Below are 20,829 nucleotides of genomic sequence, written 5' to 3'. Positions count from 1 at the left end.
TTTTCCAAATAAAACACGACGTATTGTTTATGGATTTATGATTTTTATTATTAATCAGGGGGTTCCTGCTCCAATTGACCATTATCATTATAATCAGGGCTTTTTGATGCATCTTCTTTATTTTCTGTTTCTGAATTTGAAGGTTGATTTAATACATTAGTTCCAACCGTTGTACGACTACATCTTATTTAACAAAACAAATATATATAATGTACATACCATATTGCGCATGTATTATTGATTTTTAGCCATGCTATGATGCAATTATCATGACTAAAATTATTAATATTTTCTTTATGAATATAAAACTTACAAATAATGTTTACAAGGTAATGTGATATATATCTCTTTAGGTTCATAAACTTCTTTACAAATTACGCAATCATGCAAATCTAGTATTCCCTTATTAGCCTTATGTAAAATATCACTCTTTATTTAAAATACCTTCTCCTTCTTCAACTACCATTCTAGGCAAAGCATTAATCACTTCTTCTGAAGCAGGTGGTGGTGCATTGGTTGATGGATATTGTTCCATCAACTGTGTTATAATATTATCAAAACTTGTCGATGACTAAATAATCACTTATTAAAATATATCACTTTTTTAAAACAATCCTACCCAAACATAATCTCCTGGGTTTCTCATGGAAAAAATACTTGAAAAAAATCTACCTAAAGGTCCTACTGGTAATCCCTCTTCGGAAAGTCCGGTTCCAAAAGCATTTTCTAAAAAACTTTCCAAATCATGAACAGGAATTGCTCGTGGACGAGTGGTTTCTTGAGTTTCTTCTGTTGTATTTTCGGGACTTTGTCGTGTTTCTTCTTGACTCGAAGGATAATTCGACCATACAAATGATCTTTGAAAGATAAAATTTCCCGGACGAGGACGATTTCCCCCCTCCGTATTTGTTTCTTCACGAGCTTGTGATTCTTGATGATCCGATGTTTCATGCAATGCAATATCTACCGTTGCTGTATTTCCAACAATACTTGAAAGAATATTTTGAAGCATATTTTCAAACTGAGCTGATATTGAGGGAGGAGGCGACGTAGTATTCTCAGTCTCACTAGGCGCCGCATTGGCCGATGTATCTGGTGTTGTCTCTGATATCGTCTCTGATAATGTTTCCGTTGAAATCGCGTTTTCTGAGGTTCCTTGACATGTTGATCTATTTGAACATACCGTTATAGGTCGATGTCCAAAAGACCATGTCCATCCCATCATTCTTGGTCTTGAACGAATGAATTGTCGAGGATCGTCGCTTGTTTCAATCTATATCGTTAGCTATGTATAATTTATATATAAAAATGATTCAATAAATCATGATCCATGTATAAAATAAAAATTTCTTGCAAATCATTCTTATTCAAACACTTCAAAAAATCCCCTCATATATGCATTATATATGCGTCTTACATGGACTATATGCACCCTTCTATACAATATACTGGTTCTAAAAATCCTTTATTCCCTCTCTATCATGATATTCTGCTATTTTTTTCAAAAACTTGTTTTGATCTCTCTTCAAATTCACCCAAATAATCTCATTCAACTAATACATCTTTCCTCAATATTCCCTCCCTCTATTATACATTATAAAGGACTCCTCTGATTCATCTATCCCCTTTCTCATCAATCTCTTTAAACTTACCTTCTCTACAAAATCACTGCCACATGCTGGACATTGTATTGCCTCCTCAAACTCGTTAGTACATTCATGACAAAAATACCGAGCTTCCGACTCCTCCATTGCAGGTTTCAACGCGTTTTCTGACAAGCGAAGTTTGGAAAAAACCAACTTGTCAGAAATAAAAAAATCCCAACTCTTAAATAACTGGAGAAGGATGGTTGTCATAACAACCCTTACCGTGACAATAGTTGCCATGACAAATTTTATAGGGTAACCGTATCCTAGTTACCGTTACCATGACAACCTCATCGTCTCCAACGTGCCCAAGCTCCTAGAGCCAAGCCTCCCATAGCTAGTAATGACCCAACAATAGCCATTCCTACATATCCTTCTATAAAAAATAAGAAAAAAAAGAATAAAAAGAAGTAAAGAATCTATATATACCCTTTGTAACACTTTTATTGATAAGTATTTGTAAATTTAGTGCCTGTATATTTTCAGGCTCTTTTTCAAGCAGTAAATCGTTATATCGACGTGCTTCCGTATAATTTTTTAGCTTATAAAGACCAAGCGCAAGATAATAAAGACATTCTCTTCTTCTTTCTGGAGATTCTCTATATATTTCTAGAAAAAAATTAACAAAAAATATATAAAGATAAAAAGCTTTACCAAAAAGAAGTTTTACTCCTTCTTGCTGTTCTGATCGTATTTTACTTTTTACTAGACCCCATGAATAATTAAACTTTGTCTGTGTGCTAACAAAGGGCCATTCTCTATCATATTGACGCTTTAAAACTTCAAGATCATGCCGTTTTAAAATTGACTCTGTTTCCTCTGCATCTGAGACAAATGAATATCTTTTTTCTATAAAAAAACCTTTCTTACTTGGAAGAATTGTGTGTTCTTCGTACGTAAAGACCTTCCTGCCGCTCATTTAGACAAGAATATGTTCTTATTATTATATAATAGTGTCGAGAAGTGTTAGAGAGATGATTTTGAGGTCAGGTCGTTGTCCCGGCAACATTTGTTTACATTTATTTATATTTATAAAAACATAAATAATATTGATTTTTTTTGAACAGCCATGATGATAGAGATGCCACAGGAATTGATACAATCTACTCTTTCTGGATTCCAGATAGACCTTGATTTACAGTGTATTTCTCGAATTTTAGAAAGATTAGCAACAATAAGTAAAAATAGAGAAATAAAACAACAAAATATTAAGACTGCTTCTAAAAGTTGAGGGGGATTTATATATGAAATAAGTGTTGAATAATTATTAGATCTTGAGAGACAATTGGAAATTTCGAAATCATCGGTTCAAGCGTCTCAAAACTCACCATCTAGGGCAGAACATACATCAATAATGTTAGCAATGGATAGAGATAAGTTTAGTCTTGCAAAAAATATCAATGAACTTGAATCGTCGATTCATACATTGGATACGACGTATTCGAGGCTCAAGGAGGAGTTGGAGGAATTAGAATCGGAAGATATTATGAAAGATAGTCATGAAATAACAGATGATTCTATATTGTAAGATAAATTATGAAAATATATTTATTAATGTATAGACTTCGTCTTAAAATTTATCGTACATTAGGGATCGATTTACATGAAGATGAAGCAGGTAATTATGTTAAGGCGATTATACGTATTTAGGGTTTTATTGTTGATATTTAATATTTATATCAAGTAGGAAATAAGAACAATAATGATATGCATGTGGTTAATATCGAACCAAAATATAGTAGCTTTTTTTATTCTAATTATCTCTGGGATCTGATTTCAACATAAAAAGAGAACCATTTGATTTAATTGTGTAATGTTTAACAATGTAATATAATAGTTTGTTATCAATAAAATTCATAATTAGATTTGTGAAATTTTTCCAATCATTCTAATTGTTGGTCTTCCATGAGGACAATTCCATGGGTTATCCATTTCTCCCATATGTTTTACAATATTTTTCATTGTACTTAATACAAGTGCGTCTCCAATCATTATACTAGAACGGCATGCTTTTGATGCAAGAATATTTCTAATTTTGCTACATTTTATATCTTTTTGAGGAGCTTCCTGAAGATTAGAAATAATTTCCTCTAAATCTACAAATTGTAAGAAAATAAAACAATTATTAATCTACTTTCCTTCAATTCCAAAGGTAACATGTTTTGTTTGAGGTAAAGACAATAGTTTACATCTTTTTCCCGGATCTTTATTATAATCAATTTCTATTTTAAAACCATTCTTTTCTAAAATTTCTGTATGTTCTATAACGATAGATTCCTTTAAAATATTAAGAGTTAGCTCGTATGGTCTATATATTATTGTTAATTTAATAAAAATAACCATAAATTTTACATTATTAATAATTGACTTTCTATAGTTGTATTCAATTGAAGTTTTTCAAAGTTATACTTTTCGTCGCTTGCATGTTGATCAATTATAAATATGTCAGAAACATTATCTTTTTCTTTTGAAGGTAAAGATGTAATAATAAATCCAAGGTTAAACTGTCCTATAATTCTCATATTAAAAAAGTCTTCTTTAGTCAATCTTGAATTGAGTTGTTTTTCTGATTGTTCTTGAGACATAGAAAGTGTATTTGACGTTTCTATTTTCGAATTATGGGTTTTATTTACAAAAATTTTTGAAAATTTTTCTTTAATTTGATCTTTTGATATAGATATAGAAGTAGTAAGCTGTCGATATTCATATTTAGACAAACGCTTAAGATTTATATCATCTGAAATTTTTTGAGTCTTTGGTTTAGCTGATATTTCTAAATCCTGGTTTTTATTTTCCAATGTGTCAAAATTAGTAACTTCATGACCAATAAGTTCATTATTTTTGGATCCAGATATCATTGTGTTTTCTGTATTATCTGTATTTTTAAAAGAATGATTATTTGTAACCTTTTTTTGTACATGTTCATCAGAATTGTTAGTTGAATTTTCTTTAAGTTGAGAATCAGATTTAATATTGAAATTTGAAATTTGTGCGTCTTTATTATCTGAAATTTCTTTTGAAAAAATAGACATGTTTTTTCGTTTAAGGCTCATTAAAGTACTATGTTTATCATTTTCTGTATTCTTAAAAACTGAAATAGTTTTATATATTTTCAATTCTTTATTATGTGGATCTTCAGATATATTGTTTTCTTTAGATAAAGAATATGTTGTTTCTTGATGTTGAGCTTTAGAACATGGCTTATTTAAACTAAGCATACTAATTGATGACTTTGTTTTAACATCTGGTTTTTCTTCTGGAATATCTTGGGTATTTTTGTCATTTTCTATCTTAAAATCTAAGAAAATATTAAAAATAATCAAATAATAAAAGCAACAAACGTTCATAAATCCTTTTTGTGATATTTTCTTCTAAAACAATGTTTTTAGATATATTTGAAGCATTTTTAATATATATTTGATTTGAAAAAGAAGAACCTTGATCAATTGATGCATTCTGAAGTAACTTATTTAAATGAATCTATATAATAAATTTATTTTTTTATAGATTTGTATAAACTATACCTTAAGTTCAGAAATAATTTCATTTTCATTGTGCAAGAAAATTATCATCTTATCTACAGATACATTTATATCATACGAATCTAATTATATTATATATATATATGTTAAAAAAATAAACAAAACATACCCAATGGCATTATAAAATTTGCTACAATAAATGGTAGTTGAGATACAGTATATACTTTGTAGATTTCTTTAATTGTACGTGTTATCTTATCAGGTTAGATAAGTGTTCGATAAGATATAATCATACTTGAGGTAATAAACAAGGCCGAGAATTAATATAAACATACTGTTTCTTTAAATTCAAAGATTCCTCTTTAGAAAATGGTCTGGATATAAATCCTGAAATATTTATTTTGCTAAAACTTAATTATTTTTATTTTTTACTGCTTAGCCTTACTATAAATCTAAAATTGTCATTTCAAAGTCCATATCCATTAAAGTTGAAACCAGCTTTGGTCCAAATAAATTTTCCAGATTTCCCTTTAAATCTCCATTACCATTTGTTGAAATATGTGTTACTCTTGGCCTTGAAAAATAAGTTTTTTCAATATATATATATATATATATTACTTATTTGGCAATTGATGTGTTACTAAGAACTTAACACCCACTTTAATAATTGCATATGCCTGAATAATTGCCAATGCCTTTCGGAACTCTTGTTTATGGTTTTTTTCAAACTCTTTTCTACGCACTGGAAGTGTAGAAAACAAATGTTCTACTTTTACTGTTGTACCTTTCTATATCTAATATTAAACATATCCATCATACATATATCTCAAATATACACATGATGGAACAATTTCCTTTGATATAATTTCTGCTTTTTTATCATATGTAATTTGTATTCCCTGAGGCTCTGTTTTCTCTGTTGCTGTAATAATTTGCACTTGACTAAGTCTACATAATGAATATAACGCTTCTCCCCTAAATCCATACAGTAAATGAGAATCTAGATCCTCAAATTCTCTGATTTTAGACGTTGAATTCTGCTGTGCTTTGAATCATATTATATAAATATACTTATTTCAATAATTTTCTACCTAAACACCCAAAATCTTCCGCTGAAACTCCATGTCCATTGTCTACTACCTCTATACTATTCAACCCATAGTTTTTAAGCCAAATTTCTACCCAGATCTCAATCATTTTTATTTCATCTTTATTATTTACCAATTCTTGTACTTCCTGCATCTAATGAGTTCTCTAAAAGCTCTTTAACCACCGATGAAAGGTCTATAATCACTTGGCACGATGAAATATACCCTTTTAACTCATTTCTGATCTCTTTAACCTCTCCTACCATCCTTTATCCCTCTTAACCCTCTTCTCTGCGGAAATATACGAAGCGTTTGTCTTGTGCAAAAATTTTAACCCTACAAAACAGGCTTTTTTCCTTATATCCTGCGTCTTACGTGATATTTTCCTATGTTGCATCATAATATATCTGTTGTACAACATTTGCTCCGCCAAACAGGCGTTTTTATCACCTGGTTGCCTGTCTTTCTTTTTATACATGATCATCTTGCAAGTATTGGGATGGTTCAGGGTGAATCAATGAAGCCTACGTTAAATCCAGATATAAATGGGTCATGGCATGACTGGGTTTTCCTTAAAAGATGGGGTCTTGTGCGTTCAGATGGTAGTCTTGATATTAAACGCGGCCAAGTTGTGATGATGAAGTAATAAGGATAAGAATGTACATTATGGTTAATGTATGAAGGTCACCGGTTGATCCAGAGACCTATCTTGCCAAGCGTGTGCTTGCTCTTGAAGGGGATTATGTACAAACACGTACACGTGCAGCATATTGTGTAAAAATACCAAAAGGTACATTTACAGGAGTGTTTTTACTGTAAATATTTAATATATGTTTAAAGGGTATGTATGGGTTGAAGGGGATGAGGGGTTTCGTTCTCGTGATAGTAATACATATGGGGTTGTATGTTTTCAGAGGGAGTTAGTTTTGATGAGGGAATAATTGGTAAATTAGGTTCCAACTGCTTTAATTTCAGCAAAAATCACACATATTATATGGCCATGGTGGAGAATTGGAAGGATTGAGTTGGGTTCTGGACGGCATCAAAGGGTGTATACGATGGATAATGTAAATAATGAGTAAAGGATTTGAATGAGGGGGTTGTATATGGATAAAAATGGGTTATCTTTTTCAATTCTATATATTTATCTATTTACGACTTTTCTGCAATGATTTGGATGGGTCTTCTAATGTAGGATTAAAATCTAAAAAAAAAAATGATAAAGTAATCTAATAAACATTATGGTATCTGAGGTATATTTGAAAATATCAGCTATTAAAAATTATATTTTTATTTTTATTAAAAAAGTGAAGTATCTTGTAAAGAAATAAGGCATATTTTAATAACTATACATGGTTTTATCATTTATAAATGATAACATGTGTATATAAATCTAAAAAACATTTGGATATTTTAATAGGATACTTAATTAAGTTGTTTCTATTGGAGATAATTGGACGAGAATTAAAAAGATTGGCAATATACTTTTTTTTAGACTAACTACCGATCTAAGATAGTTTAGTGATAAGATAAGAATATATTAACTTTAATAGAAATAAGGTATTGACAGAAATAAATATAACATTGTTTAAAGATAAATAGGTTTTTGGGGGTTTATTTAATAATTTTATGGTAATTGTAAAATACTTAAAATGTTTTGAAATGTCGATAAGTAGTAGAATAAAATGAGTTTGAAAGAAGATAATAGCAATTTTGGAATAATTAAGATGAGTTTTAAGGATATTTCAGTAGATGAGTCTGGTATTGATGCTTCTGATTTTTTATTAGCATCAAAATCATTTGTTGATGTCTTTGGTAAGGAAAAAATAATATGAATATTAATAAAAGTAAAAGATCTTTTCGATTCAAAGATATTTTCAGTTATTAGAAATGATATTAATGGAAATTTGAAGGTATAATAGGAGATCATTGATAGGAAGAGATATTTAAATTATTATTAGAAGATTAGATGTTATTTACAGAAATATCCATCACATGGTAAAACTCTTGAATCTTTAGTAAGAAATGAAGCTTTACAAAAGAAACGTGTTGCTACTGAGGGACTTTTATGGTTATTAAGGTATATTTTATTGATCTAGCCTTTTTTATCCTTTTATATATTTTATAGAGGTTTTGTCTTTATGTCTCATGCTTTACATCGAAATATGGAAAATGAGAATGAGGAATTATCTGTCAGTTTTACAAAAGCATATGAAATAACTCTTAAACGACATCATTCTATTTTTATACGACCTATTTTTACTGTATATTTATCATTTTTATTTTTATTTTTACATTTATTAGATGGCAATGAAATACTGTCCCTCTAGAAACGACTTCTACTCAAAACTCTCTAATGATAAAATAAAACTACGTGCTTTCTTATGTGAATGGCTCTCTGGTTTGGATAAAATAATACTTTCTTTACAAAATTTTTATGAAAATGGGCAATACGCTAAAGGTCTTTAAAAAAAAATAGCTGCAAGCCCTTTCTTCAACAATACATATATACTACATACTATTATATGTATTTTCATTATTTTTATGGGCTGATTTTGACTTTTTGGCTATACATATATTTTATTAGTCTTATTTATTCGTTCGAGGCTCCGTTATTAATACAGGCTGGAAGCACTAGAGAAAATAATAATTGTTTAAGGAAAAATAAGCAGTAAGGATCCATAAATATGTGGTAAAAAGAAAGTATCCTTATTCTCAGATTGTTATTTTATAAGAATTGTTTTTGAAGCACTTAAAAAGGTGGAATATTGATAAAGATTTTGGAGAATTATTTTGATAAGATATTGAGAGGAAAAGGTGCAGTAAAAAGGCGGTTATTATACTTTATATTAATAAATAGATCTAGTATTTCGGGGTATATTGATATTTTTTGGTGAAAAAAGCGTTAATATTGGTTCACTCAATATTATTTAAGTGAGCAACAGATTTTTCTTTATGAAAAAAAATTAAGCACAAGTAATAGACATGAGTCACGATATTTCAAGTTCTGGAGTGTATTCAGTAAGTTTTTTTTTGGGATGAACTTTGTTAAATCAAGAAAAGGCTGTTTATTCTGGCGTACCTGTATATGAGATGATATGTCAAGGTATTTCGATAATGAGAAGGAAATCTAATTCATATCTGAATGCTACGCAAATCTTAAAGGTTGCAGGAATTGATAAGGGCAAACGGACGAAGATTCTTGAAAAAGAGATTTTAGTTGGTGAACATGAGAAGGTTCAAGGTGGTTATGGAAAATATCAAGGAACATGGTAAATAATACAAGGATTTTCGTTTTATTTCTTGATTTCTTTAAGGATCCCTTTTGAAAGAGGAGTAGAATTTTGCCGACAATATGGTGTTGAACAAATGCTATGGCCAATTCTTTCTTTAGATCTTAACGTAGAAAATCAAAATAATACACCTACAAAAGAGCAGGCTTTGGCTTTTCGAAGAAAACATAGTCTTGATTCGGTAGAAAATAAGAAATCTAATCCTTTGAAAGGAAAACCGCCATATACTATTTATCCATCAAGCTCATCAGCAACTAATATTAATAATCTAGAAGGGGTTTCTTCAAAACCTAGTAATTATACTCCATTAGAGTTTCATAATAATGTTCCTGTTTATAATTCGACTACTTATCCAAAAACCCAGGGTCTAGCTTTAAATAATTCTAAAATTAATGAGAATATTGAGGAATCTTCAGAGAAGTATCATGGATTTTTTAATAACCCTACGAATTGTATAATACCACCTGATATTGCTCGAAGAGAGCATCCTGCCTTTGTGGATATGCACTTACAAACGAATAATAAGCCTTCTGAACCTTTGGATCAAAAAGTCGCATATAATTTCCATAGATCAAGAAATATATTGACGAGTATATTTTTAGATAATGATATATATAATGTTCCTAATGTTTTGATTAATTCCTCTTCAGATTGTCCTTTGGATATAGATGTACCCATTGATGAATTAGGTCATTCAGCTTTACACTGGGCATCTGCATTAGCTCGACTTCCTTTAGTTGCTGCTCTTGTTTATAAGGGATCAGATCCTCGCCGTGGCAATTTTTCTGGAGAAACCGCTCTTATTCGTGCGGTATTAGTTACGAATAATTTAGATCAATCTACTTTTCCTGAGCTTCTTGAATATATATATCCTGCCATCCCTCTTGTTGATCATCAGGGAAGGACGGTATTACATCATATAGCTTTGACAGCAGGCATAAAAGGTAGAAGTGCCGCAAGTCGTTATTATCTAGAGACTTTACTTGAATGGATTGTTAAGAACTCCGAGGGCGAGAAAAATGTTCTAACTTTATCATCTTTTGTGGCTAAAGTGGTGGATTCACAGGATAAAAATGGAGATACTGCTTTAAATATAGCTGCTAGAATAGGGAATAAGAGTATAGTACAGCAGCTTTTAGATATTGGCGCAGATGCAACTGTTCCAAATAGAGCTGGTTTGCGGCCTCTTGATTTTGGTATCACTGGAGAAATACCAATGTCATTTCAGGAATTGAAAAACCAATCTCCTGTCATTCCTGATACTGTTGTTCAAAAAAGTCAAGATATTTTTGAGTGTAAGTTTTTCTGTATGATCATTATTATTAACTTATTTATAAAGCGATGAAATCTATGATGACTATTTTAGATAAAGAATTTTATAATGAAATACATAAAAAGCAGGCATTAATTGATCTTGCCTATGCACAATTACGTGATGCAACAAGGACATTGGCTGAATTGAGAAAAAATTTAGAAAATTCACGAGCACAAGCTAGTTATCTCGCGGACATACAACAAAAGTGTAGGAACATTGAGAGAGCAATTAATGATGAAACACTTTATTATTATAATTATTCCGATCCTTCTTTTAAACCAAACAAGGAAATTACTGATATTTCTGCTAATACTTTTAACGAAAAAATCGATCCAGATGCACCTTTTGCTGTAGATATTTCATTCTTAGACGTCAACGACCAAGATTCACCTTTATATATTTCTATACCAATTTTACGTGCACGTATTTCTGCTTATCAAAAGAATGCAAAAACTCTTTCTTCTTTGGCTACTTCTTTGCGAGGAAGAAGCTCCGAACTAGAAAATAAATGTAGAAGGGTTGTTTCTCTATGTACTGGTGTTGAAGAAAGTAAAGTAGATTCTTTATTAGAGGGTTTATTACAAGCAGGTAACTTTTTTTCTATATACATCTTTCTTTTCTCATTTTTTCAATAGTTGAAAGCGATGACCATCAAGGCGTAGACATGGTCCGCCTTTCTGGTAATTCCATATCCTCTTTAATATTCATTTAATCTTGATATTAGGGTTTTTGAAATTAATTAATGAAGATCGTCATGGAATCAAGATAAATTAATCTTATAAAATAATTATTATCAATATCTCTTTAGAACTTGTCGCTTATAAAAAATCTATATATACCCTTATATATAGATTACCTTGAATTATTTATGCCCGACGTTAAGACGTCCAAAAAACCTGCTCATTAGAAAAAGGTTAAAATCTTTGTGGATATTAAGAGACAAGATGGATATGATAGAGTCTATGGAGAAGGCATTCGGTGCAATTGGACTATCTAATTTGAAGATTAAAGAAACCTTAAAAAATGAGAGATTAAGTGATATTTTATTTAGAAATATTATGAATACGGATATTTTAAATTCAGGATGCACAAAGACCCAAGGAAATCTGTTATACGTATTGTCTAGTCATTGTGGATCACTTAAGGAATATGGGAGAAACTATATTTGTGAAGCTATTATGTCAAATAAGCTTAAAACGACGTTACAAGTGAAAAGTAGAATGTTTAGGTTATAATAAAGGTTCTGATGGATAAGAATAGCTGCTATTTCTTATTTAATTGAATGTGATTGTGTATTTGATTTGGAGTCGTTTGATAAGGCTTGCGGTGTTGGTAAAAAAAGAAGTCTAGAATATTTTTATGTTGATGTTTGATGAGGGGTGGTTTTGGATGAAGAAAGTATATTATCACATATACGAGCATGTGTGGAAGAGAATAGGGATCGTATATGTTCTATTGGACCTAAAAAAGTTGGAGTTGTTTTGTCTTTTTTGCGTCAAGTTCCGGCTTTAAAATGGGCGGATCCTTTGATCTTGAAAAATCTTGTTGAAAAAGAGCTTTCTATTGTTGATTTGCGTTCTAAAGAGGAACACATAGTTCGAGAAGGGGTACTGTAGAAATCTGAGAAGGGAAATATGAATATTGATAGAATTGTCATTTTAGACATTAGATGATTCTTTTACATCAAAAGATAAAAAATCGGTACAAGATTCATTGGAAAGTGTTAAAGATGCACCCAATATGTTTGAAGAAGGATTTTTAGCAAAGTTGCATAAACCAGGTGAAAATAAACAGATTCATCCAAGATTGACGGAGGAACATTTAAGACATACTAAAGGAAAAGTGGTAACACGATTTCCTCCTGAGGTATCTTTTTAATATTTTATTTTTCTGTTTTAATATATCTAGCCCAATGGATATTTACATATAGGTCATAGTAAAGCTATTGCAATTAATTTTGGATTTGCAAAGTATAATATTTTATAGAATGATAGTATAATAACGAGTCAATTAGATATCATGGAGGATATTGTTATCTACGTTATGACGATACAAATCCTGAAGCAGAGGAAGATGTTTTTGTTCAATCGATTGAGGATACTGTTAGATGGTTAGGTTTTGAACCATATGCAGTTACTTTCTCAAGTGATTATTTTGATGAGTTATATCGCTTAGCTGTTATTCTCATTGAGAAGGGGAAGGCGTATGTTTGTCATTGTACTGGTATGCTTTTTCTTCCTTCTTTTTCTTTTAATAATTAATTTAGACGCTGAAATAAAACATGGAAGAGGAGGGGATAAACATGGCCCAAGAATTGCATGTAAACATCGTGATCGCCCTATTTCTGAAAATCTTGAAGGTTTTGATAATATGAAAAATGGTCTATATAAAGTTTCAGAAGCAGTTCTTCGAATGAAACAGGATTTAGAAGATGGAAATCCTCAAATGTGGGATCTTGTTGCATATAGGATTTTAGATTTTCCACATCATAGGACAGGTACTAAATGGAGAATTTATCCTACTTATGATTTTACACATTGTCTTGTTGATTCTTTAGAAAATATATCGTATGAATTTGTTTTTTTTTATAATTTTTTTAATTAAATTTAGACATTCTCTTTGCACTACGGAGGTATTATTGTTTTCCATTTCATTATTGGCTGACTTTCAAAGTTTATTGGTTCTAGACGTTCATATGATTGGCTTTGTGATGCTTTAGAAGTTTATAGACCTCAACAAAGCGAGTATGTTAATTTATATTCTAGTTTTCTTTTATAATTTTGAAAGATATGGGCGTTTAATGATTACTGGAACAGTATTAAGTAAAAGAAGGATTCTGAAACTCGTATCTGAAGGAATAGTAAGAGGCTGGGATGATCCTCGACTTTATACACTAGTTGCTTTAAGGGAATTTCTCTATTATATGTAATTGTAATGCTTATTTGATTTAGAAGGAGAGGAGTTCCCCCTGGGGCTATATTATCATTCGTTAATGAACTTGGCGTTACTACTGCAGTAACTACTATTCAAGTTCTTCGTTTTGAAAATTCAGTTAGAAAATTTTTAGAAAACATAACGCCTCGTTTGATGATGGTTTTTGATCCTATCTTGGTTGTTATTGAGAATCTTCCTTCTGATTATTGTGAAATGCTAGAAGTTCCATACAAACCAGATGATCCAACATTTGGAACTCATTATCTTCCATTTACCTCACGTATATATATTGATAGAGATGATTTTCGTATTGAAGACTCTCCAAATTATTACCGCTTAGCACCTGGGAAATCTGTTGGACTTCTTAAAGTTCCTTTTCCAATTAAAGTAACTTCTTATTCTTTGGATCCAATTTCAGGTTTGGTTTCTGAACTTAGGGCTGTTTATCAAATTAATGAGAATTTTAAAAAACCTAAAGCTTATATTCATTGGATAGCAAAAACGAATGATGCTGATTCTCCAATTTATATTAACGAAGTTCGAATTTTTAAACCACTTTTCAAGTCTGATAATCCTTCTTCTGCCAGTATAAATGAATTTTTAGCTGATGTTAATAAAGACAGTGAACATATAATAAAAAACGCTCTGATTGAAACCGGTTTTAGAGAATTAAAAGAAACTTTATTAAAAAATGATAAAAATCTATCTCAGGATTTAAACTATGAATCTATTCGTTTTCAAGCTATAAGAATGGGTTATTTCTGTATGGATAAAGACAGTACATCTGATAAAATTATTCTTAATCAAATTGTTTCACTCAAAGAAGATAAAGGAAAATAATTCATTTAATTCACCTTCTTCTCATGGATAAACAAACGATTCTTTCTCTATTCTTTTACTAATTAACTCTGGATTATATCTTTTTTTTATTTATATTTTATTACAATTCTAATAAGGCTCTTTTAATTACAAAAAAAAAAATATTAAATCAAAGATTAAGATAACTGGAAATTGAGGTTGTGTGGGCTCTTATAGACTTATTATTCTTGTTATCGGACCAATTTCTTATCTTATTAGACCGATAAAATGTATTTGTTTTGATTTTTTTGTATCGATATCAAGCTGAAAAAAGTATTTTTAAAGATGGCTCTTAAAGGCATGAGGAAGAGTGATCTACAACGTCTTGCATCTCAGCTCAATATCAGTAAGTTTATTATATGAAAAAACGGGGTTTAATGACAGTAGATAGCGATGGTTTAAAGGCAAATCTTGAAACAAGAATTGTTGAACATTTATTAGAAAATAAGGCATCACTTTCTAAGAATCCAGAATTTTCGTCTTATTATGAGGAATCATTAGAGGATAGAGGGTTTTCTATAATATAAATTTTTGATTTAAGTTTAATGAGGTTAGATCTATTATAAATAGTGTAAAAGGATCATCTCGAAAAAAATCGGTGGTTATACAGAAAACAAATGTAAAACGGCCATTATTTTCGTTTGTTCCTTAATGTATGAAATGATCAGTCTATAACTGATGAATGATTAGGGCGGATCAGAGCGATTCTTTTGATTATAAACATAAAAATCATTCAGAAGGATCTCTTTTCTATGAAAATAATAAAGCTCGAAATAGATTTGATAAGGGTTTAAATGAGTCTTCTGATGCGGCGTCAGAGTCAGTTTTATCTGAAACTATTTGTATTTCTGGTTTAAATGGTGCATCTACATCGAAATATACATTTGGCCACTTTTTTAACTATAATGTTCTTTTTGACACGTTATTATATATACGCAAATGTTTATCTAAAGTTTTGGTGCTGGATTTTTTATTTTGTATTTATGAATTTTATAATCTTTTAAGTTTTTTGATTCCATGGTCATATAAGGTAATTATTGGTTATATGATATATTATTTTATTTAATTATTTTTAAGGCGTTTTTTCCTTTGTTTTCTTCTTTTTTTGGTTATAAAATTCTTTATTTACCAGATCTTTCTGTAATTTTTTCATTTGAAAAATTTTGGTTACATATGTTAACTTGGTGGATATTTGCAATATTTATACCTTTGATTATGGCTACAATGTTAAATTTTCATGAATCAAGGAAAGAAAACTTTAAAATAGTTGATCCAATGACATTTGCTGTTGTTAAAGCAATAGTAGTTTATTTTATATTTTATAAAGGTTTTCAGAAAAGTTTTTTTCTTGCTAATTCTTTGTCTATTATCAAATCTGCTATTGGTGTTGATCTTATGTTTACTATGTCTTTTATAGGAGTGTTATATGCAATGTATGACACTTTAATTTCTAGAAAGTAACCATTTTTCAAAGTAATATTTGTAGATTCTGTAGCTATATGAGACTAAGACTATGAAAATTATTTATATTTTAAAGTAGAAATGTTTTATCGGTTTATAGGTTATGTACATTAATAGGTTTATTTTATTATTGGAAATTTATATAGATTTTAGGATTTTCCTATATTAACTTGAAGTTCATGAAAATGTTCTTGTTGCTTTTTTGCTAAATATCCTTTAGTATTCTATAATTATATAAGTTTAATTTCTGCATTTTTTAATGTTTATCTTACACCAATTATTGTTAATATTAATGAATAATTATTATGAAGGAATTGTTTCTGTTCTTCACTTTTTATTTTGTTATTAATTTTTGTAAGGTATATTTTATAACTATTTACTAGTTTTTCAACACTAGAAATTAGTCAAATATTTAATATTCTAATAAATAACACCTTACTTTGTCTCTATTAATTCATTATAATCTTGAGAAAATAATATAAAAATTCCATTTAATAAGTCACCAAATATTTGTGTAACTATATCTGGTGATGTTCTATTATAATTTTCTAATAATGTATTTTTGATAGACAATTGATTTAAGTTTTCAGAATGTAGATCAATTGAGTTTTGAAATTGATTCCAAAGCAATTCTAATATTTCATTCATATAATTATCTAAAATAGAAATTTCCTTATTCTTTAAAATGGATATTAATTTCTCCGCAACTTTTATGCAAAGAAGGATATCTAAAACATTGTATGAATTCCTTATTAATTGTTGATTAAATTCCTATATTTTTCAAAGTTAAAAGAACTATGTATATTAAAATAAAAAATATACCATTGAATTAGATAAAGTGGATTTAATTATGTCTTGTAAATAGTTATTTAGCTCCTGTTGGCTATTAAATAACATGAATTCAGAAAGAAAAAAATGCTCTATTATAATATTGTTGATTAAAACTTGATTATAACTATAAAAAATAATTTCTAAATTATATATCTATATATATATATTTAGCAATTATTAAATATAAAAGTTGGTATTTACCTTTTTATCATGATTAGAAATACGTGTTATAATAATATTTTGATCTTCTCCCAAAACAATACTAGCTCTATGACTAATATTAAATTCTTTATATGATGAAAAAATAGAAATCCCCTTTTGAGAATGTATATTATCTAAGCCATATCAAAATATAATAAATATTATATCATTTTCTTACTTTTTTTAGATGCTTTTTCAGAATCTAAAGCAAATGTATCAAATATATTAATCTTTATAGTTAGTTAATTAAATTTATATATATTAAATATTAAAATACCTTGAGTTTTTCTAAAAAATTTGTGTATCTTTCAAAATTATAAGAATAATACCATTGCATAGTATTTTGATATGTTTGTTTAATATCAAAAGTTAATTGTTTTTGATTTTTATATAAAAAATTAAATAAAAATTTATAATTTATAATGCATTGTTGAATAGCCTTTGAATTACTACAAGGATTATGCAATATTTTGATTTTATTGATGAAAAACTCGCGTATCCTTTCAGCTGCCTAACTGTTTTTAATTTTATATAAAAAATTATATATTAATAATACTATCAATGATAACTTTTCTAATTCTTTCTCCATATATTCTTGTATTTTTGATATATTTCCATTTTTCTTGTTGATATTAAATTTTTCTAATATATTATTAAGTATAGAAAGATTATTTTGCCATTTTTCATCTATTTTTAATTCTGAAATACAGTAAATCATTTCTGGTGATATAATAGACTCATCAACAATGCTTTTAACCCTTTTTTCTGTATCCTAACTTAATAAATACTGGAAATTTATCAAAATATTTCCTTATTTACTTTTCGTATTTGTAATTGTTGATCAAGCACTATAGAACGAAACTGAAGTGCCTTTATCTCATTGTCTATTTCATTAAGATCCTTTCTAAAGCAAAAAAGGTATGATTCTAGTGAATCTAAGGCCTTATCTGACGACTAATATCTAATTACCATTTTCTCATTTATCTAATAAAAATTACCATTATATAGCTATTTAATGATTCTATTGTATTTTTGTCCTTTATATCTATATATATTTAGACATTTTACTCATTAATTAGGCACAGATATTAACATTTTTCTGATATTTTTCTGATATTTAAATCTTCTTTTTTAAGCTTATCTGACGTCTTATTTGAATCAGAAAAAGATATTTCTGTATCTTTAAAGCCCCATCTTGACGATTCTTTCATTATTTTGTCCAAGTTCTTAATAAAAACCTCTGATTTTTCCATTTTTATAGTCTCTTTAAAAATATATTTCAAAAACAAAAATGTATCAATATTTATATAGTATTCATCTATTAAAAACACCTTTCTTTTGCTTCTAATCTATAGATTTTGGTCTGTATAAATCTTATTTTAGTGATAAAATAAACTACTTGGTTTATTGAAAATTAATATATAATAAAAATTATTATGTTAAATAATATAGAAAAAACTATAAACATAAATCATCTAAATTCATGTAATCTGTACGTTTTTTTATTTCAAGATCCTGCTGGAAATATTAACATCTGACCTTTTTTATATATATATACTAAAAAATATATAATTAATGGCCCTTATTTTCTTCTTCTTTCTAACAAAAATTAAACACTATATCTCTTTATTCTCCTTATATCACTTCAAATAACTCATCCAAAGGATCTTTAGTCTCTAATAAAGCTGGTGACTCCATTTCTGTTTCTTTTTCATACGCTTTCAATTCTGCCTCAATATCCAAATCTATTTCAGGAATTTCCGGTGCTTTAGGGAGCATCCAGGCCTTTACCTGACCTTCTGAATCATCTGGTTTGGTCGTAAATGGCTTGCAATTTCTGTCCTTGTTAAAACCCCAAAAAAAACCCAAAAAACTCTACTTCAATTCACGCAAATAAAGTTCCTTGACAATATCTTGCACGTTACAAAATGTTTAACCTTATTTTCCTCCAAATTACCTTGATCTCGTCTATATGATGGACGAATAAACATTCGTATCTGTGATTTTGCAAATAAAACATGTTTCTAGTAAAATTAGAGCGCTGAAAACGATGAACAATGTTATTTCTCTTGATTACCAGTGTTTTTACCGGTTTATACATCTCTTATAGACCTATACTTGTGTATATATTTTTTCAGAGGTTGAGCTCGTCAGCGATCAGAACTCCAAATTTTAGAAAATTTAAAGTAAGGATTTTGGGGCATTATTGATGCAGTAAAAAGGCATAATTTCCTAACAGAAGGATAGGGATTTGTATTTTGAGTATACCAGTTTTTTTTTAGGTTGAAAAAGGTCATTTAAAACGAGATCTTGTTTATTTTTGAAAAAACCTTAAAACAGCGGGAAAAAAGGGAGATATTGTCTTTATTTCTATATAGGAAGGAAGTTTAGGGTCTATATAAGCTGTATACAGCTTTTTTTCTGGTTAAAAATAGGTTATTTTTGAGGAATATTTGGGGAGATTATATATAAGAAAGATGCAATTAGCATCTAGCAATTTATACACGATAAACCCGGGAACTATTAATCTTAATGTTCGTATTATTTGTTCTGATTGTAAGGAAGATCCTCCGAACTTAGTTGAAGAATTTTCGTCAGGTGATACAGTCTGTGGTTCCTGTGGGTAAATTTCATGAATGAAAATGCTGTAATATTGATTTGCTAGACTTGTTGTTGGAGACAGGATCGTAGATACACGATCTGAGTGGAGGACATTTGCTAATGATGAAGGTGGTGATAATCAGTCTAGAGTAGGTACATCAGCGAATCCATTGTTAAATGGGTCTCAACTGGATACAATTATATCTACTCAGGATGGGGGACATGGTCTTTCAAAGACTCAAGGAAGATCAGTAGCTCAAAAGGGCGAAAAGAATCTAGTTTCTGCATATCGAGAAATTAGTGCAATGTGTGATGCTATACACTTGCCAAAATCTATTTCTGATATTGCTAAACAAGTGTTTAAAAAAGTAGATGATAGTAAAGCATTGAAAGGAAGAAGTAATGAATCTATTATATCTGCATGCATTTTTATTGCATGTCGTCAGGGAAAGGCTCCAAGAACATTCAAGGAGATATGTGCATTAACCAATGTTCCCAAGAAAGAAATTGGGCGTGTTTTTAAGAGTCTTCAAAAGATGTTAACAGATGACAATCTTTTATCATGCAATTCTGGACAAGGAGATGATTCATACATACCTTCTACTTCTCCTAAAGATCTTATGATTCGTTTCTGCAATAGATTATCACTTCCTACATCAGTTCAAATAGCAGCCTCCGAATTAGCAAATCGTGCAAGTGCTGAAGGTACACTTGCTGGACGTTCACCTATTTCTATTGCAGCTAGTGGTATATATATGGCTTCGTATTTATTTCAACATCCCAAATTGCCAAGAGAAATAGCAGAAGTTGTTGGTGTAAGCGATTCTACAATAAGAAATGCATATAAGTCTTTGTATGTTTTATATTTTTCTTAGCTTTTTTCTAAATATAATAGATATCTTGAACGAGAAAAATTAATTGATCCAAAATGGTTAAATGGCAAATCTATGGATATGATACTCCCACGACCTTGAAAAGATTACTTTAATAAACATTTATACATTACTATTAAGACTCATTTACAAAATAATTCAACACAATTTATATGAAAAAAATTAAAAATGAGTTGGAAATGTTATGGTTCTATTATATGGTTCTAAACCACTTCAAAAAGTATGC

General features: G+C 29.3%; 12 protein-coding genes across 12 annotated transcripts; 7 read left to right on the top strand and 5 right to left on the bottom strand.

Moving 5' to 3' along the window:
• Positions 1–4: 4 nt before the first annotated feature.
• Positions 5–1,908, bottom strand: T552_00712 (hypothetical protein). The gene is made up of 6 exons (XM_018369317.1): positions 1,653–1,908; positions 620–1,273; positions 445–571; positions 314–392; positions 220–273; positions 5–177 (listed from the first exon to the last, which is right to left on the bottom strand). Exons 1-6 carry the CDS (start codon positions 1,884–1,886, stop codon positions 51–53), a joined length of 1,275 nt encoding a protein of 424 aa, XP_018227025.1. The 5' UTR covers positions 1,887–1,908; the 3' UTR covers positions 5–50.
• T552_00711 (hypothetical protein) lies at positions 1,891–2,610 on the bottom strand. The gene is made up of 4 exons (XM_018369316.1): positions 2,517–2,610; positions 2,301–2,471; positions 2,076–2,255; positions 1,891–2,022 (listed from the first exon to the last, which is right to left on the bottom strand). The coding sequence occupies exons 1-4, from the start codon at positions 2,563–2,565 to the stop codon at positions 1,937–1,939; spliced, it is 486 nt and encodes a 161-aa protein (XP_018227024.1). The 5' UTR covers positions 2,566–2,610; the 3' UTR covers positions 1,891–1,936.
• A 59-nt stretch (positions 2,611–2,669) lies between these two features.
• T552_00710 (hypothetical protein) lies at positions 2,670–3,475 on the top strand. Its single transcript, XM_018369315.1, has 4 exons — positions 2,670–2,872; positions 2,918–3,170; positions 3,209–3,288; positions 3,334–3,475. Exons 1-4 carry the CDS (start codon positions 2,716–2,718, stop codon positions 3,429–3,431), a joined length of 588 nt encoding a protein of 195 aa, XP_018227023.1. The 5' UTR covers positions 2,670–2,715; the 3' UTR covers positions 3,432–3,475.
• Positions 3,462–6,527, bottom strand: T552_00709 (hypothetical protein). The gene is made up of 11 exons (XM_018369314.1): positions 6,350–6,527; positions 6,220–6,306; positions 5,965–6,173; positions 5,747–5,916; positions 5,574–5,702; positions 5,424–5,532; positions 5,298–5,382; positions 5,171–5,250; positions 4,988–5,126; positions 3,999–4,944; positions 3,462–3,954 (listed from the first exon to the last, which is right to left on the bottom strand). The coding sequence occupies exons 1-11, from the start codon at positions 6,480–6,482 to the stop codon at positions 3,777–3,779; spliced, it is 2,265 nt and encodes a 754-aa protein (XP_018227022.1). The 5' UTR covers positions 6,483–6,527; the 3' UTR covers positions 3,462–3,776.
• Positions 6,528–6,560: 33 nt separating this feature from the next.
• On the top strand, positions 6,561–7,337 carry T552_00708 (hypothetical protein). Its single transcript, XM_018369313.1, has 4 exons — positions 6,561–6,858; positions 6,900–7,006; positions 7,057–7,118; positions 7,170–7,337. Exons 1-4 carry the CDS (start codon positions 6,605–6,607, stop codon positions 7,296–7,298), a joined length of 552 nt encoding a protein of 183 aa, XP_018227021.1. The 5' UTR covers positions 6,561–6,604; the 3' UTR covers positions 7,299–7,337.
• Positions 7,338–7,812: 475 nt separating this feature from the next.
• Positions 7,813–8,731, top strand: T552_00707 (hypothetical protein). Its single transcript, XM_018369312.1, has 6 exons — positions 7,813–7,848; positions 7,896–8,031; positions 8,071–8,129; positions 8,178–8,296; positions 8,345–8,480; positions 8,521–8,731. The coding sequence occupies exons 1-6, from the start codon at positions 7,846–7,848 to the stop codon at positions 8,683–8,685; spliced, it is 618 nt and encodes a 205-aa protein (XP_018227020.1). The 5' UTR covers positions 7,813–7,845; the 3' UTR covers positions 8,686–8,731.
• A 375-nt stretch (positions 8,732–9,106) lies between these two features.
• Positions 9,107–11,642, top strand: T552_00706 (hypothetical protein). The gene is made up of 7 exons (XM_018369311.1): positions 9,107–9,150; positions 9,200–9,237; positions 9,280–9,488; positions 9,534–10,804; positions 10,849–11,412; positions 11,460–11,504; positions 11,549–11,642. The coding sequence occupies exons 2-7, from the start codon at positions 9,202–9,204 to the stop codon at positions 11,596–11,598; spliced, it is 2,175 nt and encodes a 724-aa protein (XP_018227019.1). The 5' UTR covers positions 9,107–9,150; positions 9,200–9,201; the 3' UTR covers positions 11,599–11,642.
• Positions 11,643–11,768: 126 nt separating this feature from the next.
• Positions 11,769–14,598, top strand: T552_00705 (glutamine-tRNA ligase; the record flags this gene model as incomplete). Its single annotated transcript, XM_018369310.1, has 11 exons — positions 11,769–12,039; positions 12,085–12,156; positions 12,202–12,431; positions 12,487–12,690; positions 12,733–12,794; positions 12,839–13,047; positions 13,091–13,391; positions 13,435–13,456; positions 13,498–13,568; positions 13,612–13,749; positions 13,776–14,598. 11 exons carry the CDS (start codon positions 11,769–11,771, stop codon positions 14,596–14,598), a joined length of 2,403 nt encoding a protein of 800 aa, XP_018227018.1.
• Positions 14,599–14,855: 257 nt separating this feature from the next.
• T552_00704 (hypothetical protein) lies at positions 14,856–16,121 on the top strand. Its single transcript, XM_018369309.1, has 5 exons — positions 14,856–14,962; positions 15,004–15,127; positions 15,172–15,255; positions 15,307–15,646; positions 15,694–16,121. The coding sequence occupies exons 1-5, from the start codon at positions 14,902–14,904 to the stop codon at positions 16,075–16,077; spliced, it is 993 nt and encodes a 330-aa protein (XP_018227017.1). The 5' UTR covers positions 14,856–14,901; the 3' UTR covers positions 16,078–16,121.
• A 59-nt stretch (positions 16,122–16,180) lies between these two features.
• T552_00703 (hypothetical protein) lies at positions 16,181–18,408 on the bottom strand. The gene is made up of 11 exons (XM_018369308.1): positions 18,203–18,408; positions 18,108–18,154; positions 17,929–18,063; positions 17,666–17,881; positions 17,387–17,620; positions 17,288–17,339; positions 17,110–17,243; positions 16,900–17,061; positions 16,517–16,848; positions 16,350–16,470; positions 16,181–16,301 (listed from the first exon to the last, which is right to left on the bottom strand). The coding sequence occupies exons 1-11, from the start codon at positions 18,360–18,362 to the stop codon at positions 16,227–16,229; spliced, it is 1,668 nt and encodes a 555-aa protein (XP_018227016.1). The 5' UTR covers positions 18,363–18,408; the 3' UTR covers positions 16,181–16,226.
• A 227-nt stretch (positions 18,409–18,635) lies between these two features.
• On the bottom strand, positions 18,636–19,256 carry T552_00702 (hypothetical protein). The gene is made up of 5 exons (XM_018369307.1): positions 19,187–19,256; positions 19,067–19,133; positions 18,989–19,022; positions 18,754–18,946; positions 18,636–18,708 (listed from the first exon to the last, which is right to left on the bottom strand). Exons 1-5 carry the CDS (start codon positions 19,208–19,210, stop codon positions 18,682–18,684), a joined length of 345 nt encoding a protein of 114 aa, XP_018227015.1. The 5' UTR covers positions 19,211–19,256; the 3' UTR covers positions 18,636–18,681.
• A 284-nt stretch (positions 19,257–19,540) lies between these two features.
• On the top strand, positions 19,541–20,729 carry T552_00701 (transcription initiation factor IIB). Its single transcript, XM_018369306.1, has 3 exons — positions 19,541–19,732; positions 19,775–20,563; positions 20,606–20,729. Exons 1-3 carry the CDS (start codon positions 19,587–19,589, stop codon positions 20,682–20,684), a joined length of 1,014 nt encoding a protein of 337 aa, XP_018227014.1. The 5' UTR covers positions 19,541–19,586; the 3' UTR covers positions 20,685–20,729.
• Positions 20,730–20,829: the final 100 nt, after the last annotated feature.

The sequence above is a fragment of the Pneumocystis carinii genome, assembly GCF_001477545.1.
Source record: "Pneumocystis carinii B80 chromosome Unknown supercont1.3, whole genome shotgun sequence".
Classification (NCBI taxonomy): domain Eukaryota; kingdom Fungi; phylum Ascomycota; class Pneumocystomycetes; order Pneumocystales; family Pneumocystaceae; genus Pneumocystis; species Pneumocystis carinii.
This window is presented reverse-complemented; position numbering and strand designations above follow the sequence as displayed.

Coding starts and splice junctions, on each gene's coding strand:
- T552_00709 (XM_018369314.1), bottom strand. CDS start 6,482: ATGGTAGGAGAGGTTAAAGAGATCAGAAATGAGTTAAAAGGGTATATT. Junction 5,533..5,573: donor ATGACAATTTTAGATTTATA/GTAAGGCTAAGC, acceptor ATTAAGTTTTAG/CAAAATAAATATTTCAGGAT. Junction 5,383..5,423: donor GGCCTTGTTTATTACCTCAA/GTATGATTATAT, acceptor TAACCTGATAAG/ATAACACGTACAATTAAAGA.
- T552_00702 (XM_018369307.1), bottom strand. CDS start 19,210: ATGTATAAACCGGTAAAAACACTG. Junction 19,023..19,066: donor ATCATATAGACGAGATCAAG/GTAATTTGGAGG, acceptor GTAACGTGCAAG/ATATTGTCAAGGAACTTTAT. Junction 18,709..18,753: donor CTTTGGATGAGTTATTTGAA/GTGATATAAGGA, acceptor AATTTTTGTTAG/AAAGAAGAAGAAAATAAGGG.
- T552_00706 (XM_018369311.1), top strand. CDS start 9,202: ATGAGTCACGATATTTCAAGTTCTGGAGTGTATTCA. Junction 9,489..9,533: donor GGAAAATATCAAGGAACATG/GTAAATAATACA, acceptor GATTTCTTTAAG/GATCCCTTTTGAAAGAGGAG. Junction 11,413..11,459: donor AGAGGGTTTATTACAAGCAG/GTAACTTTTTTT, acceptor TTTTTTCAATAG/TTGAAAGCGATGACCATCAA.
- T552_00701 (XM_018369306.1), top strand. CDS start 19,587: ATGCAATTAGCATCTAGCAATTTATACACGATAAACCCGGGAACTATT. Junction 19,733..19,774: donor ACAGTCTGTGGTTCCTGTGG/GTAAATTTCATG, acceptor TTGATTTGCTAG/ACTTGTTGTTGGAGACAGGA. Junction 20,564..20,605: donor AGAAATGCATATAAGTCTTT/GTATGTTTTATA, acceptor TAAATATAATAG/ATATCTTGAACGAGAAAAAT.
- T552_00703 (XM_018369308.1), bottom strand. CDS start 18,362: ATGGAAAAATCAGAGGTTTTTATTAAGAACTTGGACAAAATAATGAAA. Junction 18,155..18,202: donor CAGAAAAATATCAGAAAAAT/GTTAATATCTGT, acceptor AAATATATATAG/ATATAAAGGACAAAAATACA. Junction 17,062..17,109: donor TTTCTAATCATGATAAAAAG/GTAAATACCAAC, acceptor ATATATATATAG/ATATATAATTTAGAAATTAT.
- T552_00711 (XM_018369316.1), bottom strand. CDS start 2,565: ATGAGCGGCAGGAAGGTCTTTACGTACGAAGAACACACAATTCTTCCA. Junction 2,256..2,300: donor AGGAGTAAAACTTCTTTTTG/GTAAAGCTTTTT, acceptor ATTTTTTTCTAG/AAATATATAGAGAATCTCCA. Junction 2,023..2,075: donor CAATAAAAGTGTTACAAAGG/GTATATATAGAT, acceptor TATTTTTTATAG/AAGGATATGTAGGAATGGCT.
- T552_00707 (XM_018369312.1), top strand. Junction 8,130..8,177: donor ATATTAATGGAAATTTGAAG/GTATAATAGGAG, acceptor AATTATTATTAG/AAGATTAGATGTTATTTACA. Junction 8,481..8,520: donor TTATACGACCTATTTTTACT/GTATATTTATCA, acceptor TACATTTATTAG/ATGGCAATGAAATACTGTCC.
- T552_00708 (XM_018369313.1), top strand. CDS start 6,605: ATGTTGCATCATAATATATCTGTTGTACAACATTTGCTCCGCCAAACA. Junction 7,007..7,056: donor TTGTGTAAAAATACCAAAAG/GTACATTTACAG, acceptor ATATGTTTAAAG/GGTATGTATGGGTTGAAGGG. Junction 7,119..7,169: donor ATAGTAATACATATGGGGTT/GTATGTTTTCAG, acceptor TTGGTAAATTAG/GTTCCAACTGCTTTAATTTC.
- T552_00704 (XM_018369309.1), top strand. CDS start 14,902: ATGGCTCTTAAAGGCATGAGGAAGAGTGATCTACAACGTCTTGCATCT. Junction 14,963..15,003: donor TGCATCTCAGCTCAATATCA/GTAAGTTTATTA, acceptor TAATGACAGTAG/ATAGCGATGGTTTAAAGGCA. Junction 15,256..15,306: donor GTAAAACGGCCATTATTTTC/GTTTGTTCCTTA, acceptor ATGAATGATTAG/GGCGGATCAGAGCGATTCTT.
- T552_00710 (XM_018369315.1), top strand. CDS start 2,716: ATGATGATAGAGATGCCACAGGAATTGATACAATCTACTCTTTCTGGA. Junction 3,171..3,208: donor ATAACAGATGATTCTATATT/GTAAGATAAATT, acceptor ATTAATGTATAG/ACTTCGTCTTAAAATTTATC. Junction 3,289..3,333: donor TTATGTTAAGGCGATTATAC/GTATTTAGGGTT, acceptor TATATCAAGTAG/GAAATAAGAACAATAATGAT.
- T552_00712 (XM_018369317.1), bottom strand. CDS start 1,886: ATGGCAACTATTGTCACGGTAAGGGTTGTTATGACAACCATCCTTCTC. Junction 1,274..1,652: donor GCAGTGATTTTGTAGAGAAG/GTAAGTTTAAAG, acceptor CTAACGATATAG/ATTGAAACAAGCGACGATCC. Junction 572..619: donor ACCCAGGAGATTATGTTTGG/GTAGGATTGTTT, acceptor GTGATTATTTAG/TCATCGACAAGTTTTGATAA.